Source organism: Tetranychus urticae, chromosome 1 (genome assembly GCF_039701765.1).
Source record: "Tetranychus urticae isolate SD_2017Ah chromosome 1, NJAU_TeUrti_SD_1.0, whole genome shotgun sequence".
NCBI lineage: Eukaryota > Metazoa > Arthropoda > Arachnida > Trombidiformes > Tetranychidae > Tetranychus > Tetranychus urticae.
In genome coordinates this window covers 31,168,851-31,175,984 of record NC_142958.1, presented here as the reverse complement: position 1 = coordinate 31,175,984, position 7,134 = coordinate 31,168,851, and the positions used below count along the sequence as shown (strand labels likewise).

Here is a 7,134-nt window from a genome sequence, read left to right as displayed (position 1 = left end):
TATGTTGATTCTGTGATAACGTTAAAAAATTTCCATTTTCTGGTTTTTCTTTTGGGTTAGTTTTGATTTCTCAGCTTTTTTGCTTTCATTCAATTTATTGGAAAAAATCTCAAATTGTTTACAGGTTCCTATTGCTTTTAAAAATGATTTGTTTTGTGGTTTAAAATTCTGTGGAAACAAGTCCATCCTCGATCATATTTACCGATGAATTTTTGTATATAACTCGAGGGATTGAGGCTTTTTATGATCCTTAATGTTGCCATTGACTATTTAGCCAACTTGAGAAATTTTTACGGACAGTTAGTATGGAAAGGTCAGTTATGTGGTTATCTAATACACTAATATAAACGAAAACGGTAATCGTTTCTCCTTTTTTCTGGTTCATCTTTTTTTTGGTAAATGTATTCTCGTTTCCTTCTCATTGTTATTACTTGCATCATGCAGGGATAAATTGAGTTTACCAGGAATACTCAGCATGAAATGTGGATCAGGTGAAATAGCTTAACTTTAAGATGTGATTTTCATTTATAATAATGTTTTCTTTTGCTTGTTCAACTCAAAATTACTTTGCCACTGTTTTTACCTTTTTTCAGCCACTTTCAGGTTGAAATAAAATGATTGAATCAAGTTTTACAATCTCATGTTAAATTGAATTTTGTAAGGCTAATTGACAATCTAGACTTAACTGTTTCTCATTAAAAATTGAATGCGATACTTTTAGTTAAAGTCATTATTTGTCAACAAATAAATGGATCAGTTTGTGATCTCATCGATTTTAAAAGTCAACTCTTCATTGAATCAATTTAAACATTTCATCGGATCATTAAGACAACCATTAACCTTTTCAATATACAATGTTTATTTGGACAGAAATTGATCTTTTAATAAAAGACTTTTATTGGTTGACCTTTTCTTGGTTTTAAAAATAGGATTTGGGTCGGTAAAGTTAATCATGCAAAAATTGTTCTGTAATTTTATTTTTTTAATCTTCTTTTTTATTGCAATCAGGAAAAAGAGGATCCATTCGTTGATTAAATCACGATTTTTGTTTCATTTTCAATTAAGAATTTGTGAGCTTCTTGATTTTTTATGTTTCATTTTCATTTTTAATGTGAAGAGATGGACTTATTTGTTGATAGCTGATTGATTGTTTACAAAATAGTTTCTGATGCAGCGAGTTGTGTCTCTTGGATTGATGAGTTTACAGATGAAATTTACAGAGAGTAAAGAGAAGAGAGGAAGAAAATGGAAGTGAGGTAGAAAAGCAAAAGGGAAGAAAAGGAGATGATAGAGAAGAGCGGGAAGTAAGAATACAATTTTCAAAGGTACAAAGAACAAGGGATTTAATGATGACAGAAAAAATTTAGTTGAGGTAACCGCGACACTGAGGTGCTCCACATAAGCAAGCAATCTTCTCATCTTCGATAGGAAATTTGTAATCGTACGTGATTTCTTCATCAATATCTATCGGTTGTTTAGAATATATCACAATTTTTTTCTGCCCTTCAACAGTGATAACTTTAGCATAACAATTTGGCTATGGAAAAAAGAGAAAGAAAATTGTTAGCGAAAAATTGATAATTTTAGAGAAGACAATAAATGAATGAATTTTAAATAAGTGAATTAGGAAAAATAAGATGAGAGTTATCAACTTACATTACAACTATGATTAATGAAACGAGCCAAATTACCACATTTGGTTGCATCAATAATAGTCTCAAAATCAACCCTAAAAAGATATGAGCTTCCAATGCCCATTTCATTATATTTCTTTTCCCTTAAGTCAGCCACGACGGGTCTAATCATCTGACCAACATATTCAATAACCATTTCATCAGCCGCAATTGGCTCCAAGGCAAAAAGTCCCCAATCGTGGATTCTACTTCTTGCAAATTTAAGTTGCTTTTTACGGAACTGAAATAAAAAATTCAATACAAAAACGTTATTAACTTGTAACTTTTAGACCAAAATCTGGAAGAGGTAAGAATCAAAGTTCAAAAGTACCTGAAGTTGGTTAAATTTAACGAGATCTGACCAAGCAGCATCTACACTAGCTAAAAGTCGTCTTTGATTAGAGCGGGCTTCTCGGGTTGACTGTTGAGTTGTGGGAATTCGCGCTCTCAAGTCTTTAGAAGCATCTTCCCCATGAGAAGAGGTTGATGTGAGATACGAATATTTCATTTTTTCACTGGTGGTCATTTTATAATAACCTTCAGCACGGGCACAACCTGATAGATGAACTCTAGGATGATTATCATCATTTGTTTTACGTTTCTTTTTAGGCACAGTGTAACAAATTGTGGGAGGATGGTCAGACCAATGAGTATCATTCAAACAAAGCATTTGTGTTTCTGCTTGCAGCATAGCCTCATAACTTCGCTTCATATAATTAATATCCTCTGCATCAATACCATTAGTTAAAAAGTCGTACAGAATGTTCATTTCTTCTATATTACTTCTAGGCTTGAAAACAGATTTAACTTGTTCCATAAAATCATCAGCAACAATTTCATAGTCCAAAATTTCACTTGCATTTCGCTTAGCTTTTCTCCATTCGGAAGCCACACGAGGAAAACTAGGGAAATCAGAAATGACTGGTAATGTTCCTGTCGACTTCTTCTTACTTAAACGTTTTCCGGGTTTTTCATCCATATGCGTTCTACTATAACCATGATCATGATCATTATCGTTAGTTGTTTTAAATTCATTGATCATTTCAACATCAACAGAGCCTCTTGCGACGGAATCGATGACAGAGTCAATGCTGGGTTTAACTTCATTGGTGTCTTTACGAATACAATATGAATGGTCAAAGGCAACTGATTCAGCAGGCATATCATTATCAAATTTATCAGATTCAGGTGCTGAATCAGTTTCACTTTTTACCCTTTCTAATTCACTTGATTTTACATCTGAATGAGGTAGAACTTTATCTCCGGCTGGCGTGAAAGATGTAGCAAGTGCAACCAAAGCTTCAGATGCTTCCAGCCTTGCTAAGCCATCATCATTGATTTCCTGTTTTACTTCGGCGATTGACTTTAATTTGTTTGTTGATTTGGCAGTTTCTTTAGATTCTTTAGATGATAGACGATCCTTAAGAGATGTTTCATCGTCATCTGAACTAATGAGTTTACGATTATTAGATTTTGATTTAAGCTTGACCAATCTTTCATCATCTGAAATTTCAGATTCTTCATCACTGCCAGCTTCAGATCCACTCGAGTCAGATAAAGACTGATACTCTTCATCACTTGAACTCGAACTACTACTAGCAATACCAGAAGTCATACTAGAGCTACTGATACTGGATAAACTTTGACCACGATGCCGTCTTGCTTTTGTTTGACTAGATTCTGATTCATCTGACGAAGAATCATGCCTTTCATCTTCTATCACCGCCGCAGAGCGATTCCTTCTCTTCCAACTACTACTGACAGTAGCTCCATTTTTGTACATTTCCTCATCAACAGATGATTTTTTACTATCACCATCATCACGAGATTCTTCATCTTCAATTGGTGGTGTTGTTGGTTTTCTTATTTTACGCCGGAAAGAAGGCATTTTGGGTATCACTGAGCGAAGACCAAGGCCAAGACCAAAGCCCGTATTATTTATTTTAAAAGTATTAATTTCTTTACTATTATCATAAAAAGTTGAAATTGCAGCCCAAGAAGAGTTAATAGCACTAGCTTCTTCTTTTTTAACTTCTGGTTGTTGAGGTTGAGGGACTGAAGAGGCATCTTTGAGACGACTTTTTTGTTTTCTTTTATTCTCTTGTTCATCCCACCATTTGTCAAACATCCTGAAAGCTGCATTTTCTATCATTTTTTTACTAATATCTCGTTTGATAATCTCCTTAAGCTCGTTAACAATCTTTTCAAGAATGCCCTGTGTTAAAGGTCCTCTTTTGGATTCCAAACGTCGCTGTTTCCAACTTCCATCATCTTTATTATTCCTTTGTTGATTATGATGATGGTCATGATTGTTGTTTGAACTTCGCACCTTGTGGTTAACCATGTTATTTGTATTTGTCATTGCTAAAAAACCGGAGATCGGATAACTGGTAAAAAGTCCTGATGATGTGAATGGAAAATGGGAAAATGGAGGTCTAGAAGGTGTTAGTGCTAAATTTGTTAGTGGATATGAAAGAGGTTGAAATGTTTGATGAAATGAGCCAACGGAAGTAAGAAAACTTTGCTGACCCCCTGTGGGTGGCATTCCGAGCACTCCGGAACCCATTCCTGGTTTCCAAATGCCCATTCGGGCCATCATTTGAACTTGTTCACTTGGGAACATTGGATGGTGGACAATACCTGAAGTCATGGAGGGTTCATTAGCTGTGACATGAAGTTTTTCACCGCTGCTTAAAGATGATAATGACATTCTATCATCTGCGTCATCTCCGCCGCCGTTATTTTTCACATCTAAGGGCTTCTTATTTTTTAATCGCTTTTTACGAACATTCGTTGTTTCATCTTTTAATGGAGTTGCATCACCATCTTGGCCATTAAACGATGTATCTTTGCCATCCATATCAACATCGTCCTCTCCATCATCACTATCTAAACAGGGTTCCTTTCCAGAGTCAATTGCTTGAGTAAATTTTGACCATCTAATGTAAGATGCTCCATTTAAAAAAGGTGATGGTGGAGTACCAAGGATTGCATCACTTCCATCCTGCCTGAGCTCTAGCTCAGATTTACTATCATTCGAGTCCTCCTGGTTCAATGTCAGTTTGTTACCGAATGATTGTGTAAAATCTTGCGGAGTAGAAAATCCTTTTGTGTCAAAAGTTGGACTACCTAAGCCAGACATACCACCACCAATCTCACCAAGAAAACCTGGCGCTAAACCAATGTGTTGACTTTTGAGGAGAAGCTCAATTCTGGAATCAAGACTTTCTCTCATAGAATTTTGTGCTTTGTTCAATTCAGCTTGATTGGTGAAAGTTTGAGTAGATGGATCCCACACACCAGGTTGGTTAGCACCATGAGGCCAGCCAGGTATGTTTGATGAATTATTTAAATAAGACATAGTGCCTGGACCGTAAACATAGTTGCCATCCAGACCCATAGGTGTTGCTTGATTAGAATGGAAGTTTGTAGGACCGCTATTTTTACACGAATTATAAGTATGAGATGATTGGATACTAGGATGAGATGAATGTGGTATTTTATCAGATGGAATGGAGGCATGAGGGCTAGCTTCAGAATCGGGCACATCAGATTTACCAGTTTGATCACTTAATGTTTTGGGAGGTTTAGGTGGTGGATTGATGGCCATTTCCTTTTGACTATCAATAATTTTGCCTGAAAAATGGAAAGAAAAAAGAGATAACAATTTGTACAATCAAATAAAGATAAAAATAAAAGCATCTTACCAAGTGGATCGAAAAATACTGACAGAACGTTACCCATAACTGAAGTGTTATTCATCTTTTCAACACAAGCTTTGGCTGCACTTGTGCTGGCAAACGTAATTCTCGCCAAACCCAAGTGACGTTTAGTCTTAGGATGGTAGAAAATTTGCAGTTCTTCCACCGCTCCATATTGCTTAACTAAATCTTGTAAAAAATTTTCTTTAATATTATCATTTAAATTGGAAATTGAGACTTCTACTGGAGGAGGTGGTCCAATATAATTACTATCAATCTGTGAGAAAAGAGACAAAGAATAAAAAGATTAGTCAGAAGGTAAATTCGAAGGAAATAAAAGTGAAACCTACTTTGAACTTTGTTGGTTTAAATTCAAACTGTTCGGTGCTTTTCAATCGAATAGTTATAGGATTTCTAGGATCTCTAACTTGGACTGGAGGATATATACATTCCTTCTGTAAAAAGAAAAGAAAAAATATTAGATTCACAGTTAATACTTACATTGATTGAGTTGATCACTATTCATGAATACAAAAAGTGATCAATAAACAATCAAATGACCAAAACTTACCCCTGCCACAACACCTTCATAGCGGTAAACTTTGTTAGATCCTTTCTTAATAACCGGATCAACAATGAGTTTCCAATTATTATTAGACATTTGTTCAGGCTTCTTACCATGAGCAACATCAAAATTGGTTTACTGAGCTAATTTGGATAACAACATAATTAATATACATTACTTTATCAGTTTGAAGGGTCAATTTTAGACTTTTGTAACATAAATACAAACTATAAATCAATTAAATTTGTTAATTTCAACACGGAAAAAAACCACACCTGGAGCATCAAAGAAAAAACACTGGAATAAAATTATCTGTAATCAAAATATCGACTCCAAGATCTATCTGTTTGGTATCAACCATTTGTACAAAGAGCGCTTTTTTCAAAACAACATGTGTTTATATTTTTACATTTAATCTCAACTTTCTCGTTCAATCTACTAATTACCACAAATTGTTAATCTAATCCAAATTTGTTCAGGCTTTGATTGAGCATTTTGTATGCAAAAAAACATTCATGTGTTCAAAATTTCTCACTACGCTTTAAAAAAAAGTCAACTTGTCTCCAAGAGGTAAGCTCTTACAATCTTGTTAATCCAAACCAACCGTTTAAAAGCTATCGGTCATTTTTGGCCTTTTGTAGCGCATTTGTCCAAATGGTAATCCAAAAACTGAATAATGAGTTCGTATGAAAATCTTGAAGTCAACACTGCCAGATGTTATCAGAAATGTAAACGAGTAAAGAAATAAAAAAACATATTCTCTAAATGATTGTTTTTGTTTTTACAGATTACCTTTATCCAGAAAGTAATTGTATCAAGATAAAATTGTTATCAAATTTGTGTTTCCAATGTTCACAGAATCTGGTTGTAAGGTTAAAGATCTCCATCTTTAAAACGAAAAGGTGATGAAAAATTGAGCTCATCGTTGAGTATATTTTCAAAAGGCTTATAAATGTAATATGGCAAAAATTGAAATCCTGCGAAAAACAAAGTCAGGTGTAAATCGTTAATTGTCTAGGTTAACTATTTATCTTAGCTAATCGACATCTGAATCAATCAAAAAGCTAACCAATTGAGCAGAAGCAATAAAATTGATCATAAAATTACTATCACCTTAATAAAAAAAACAACTTTTATAGATATAAAGATACTTGTGTCTCCACCATTGCTTGAAGCTTCCTTTTCCTTTACATTT

The 7,134-nt window shown here is 34.3% G+C and overlaps 1 protein-coding gene across 2 annotated transcripts; it reads right to left on the bottom strand.

The window, feature by feature from the left end:
• Nucleotides 1-1,083: 1,083 nt before the first annotated feature.
• On the bottom strand, nt 1,084-6,243 carry Set1 (SET domain containing 1). Of its 2 annotated transcripts, XM_015928898.3 has the most exons (7): nt 5,946-6,243; nt 5,725-5,829; nt 5,381-5,651; nt 4,314-5,309; nt 2,005-4,037; nt 1,657-1,914; nt 1,084-1,537 (listed from the first exon to the last, which is right to left on the bottom strand). In XM_015928898.3, exons 1-7 carry the CDS (start codon nt 6,033-6,035, stop codon nt 1,364-1,366), a joined length of 3,927 nt encoding a protein of 1,308 aa, XP_015784384.1. In that variant the 5' UTR covers nt 6,036-6,243; the 3' UTR covers nt 1,084-1,363. The 2 variants fall into 2 exon arrangements, with proteins under 2 accessions (XP_015784384.1, XP_015784382.1); XM_015928896.3 differs by having other exon boundaries at nt 2,005-5,309.
• Between the last annotated feature and the right edge of the window lie 891 nt (nt 6,244-7,134).

Bases quoted from the DNA above. Each gene is read 5' to 3' on its own strand.
- Set1 (XM_015928896.3), bottom strand. From the start codon at position 6,035: ATGTCTAATAATAATTGGAAACTCATTGTTGATCCGGTTATTAAGAAA. The intron at 5,652-5,724 runs GTAGGTTTCACT...CTTTTCTCACAG, and splicing joins TTAAACCAACAAAGTTCAAA to ATTGATAGTAATTATATTGG. The intron at 1,915-2,004 runs GTACTTTTGAAC...TTTTTATTTCAG, and splicing joins TTAAATTTAACCAACTTCAG to TTCCGTAAAAAGCAACTTAA.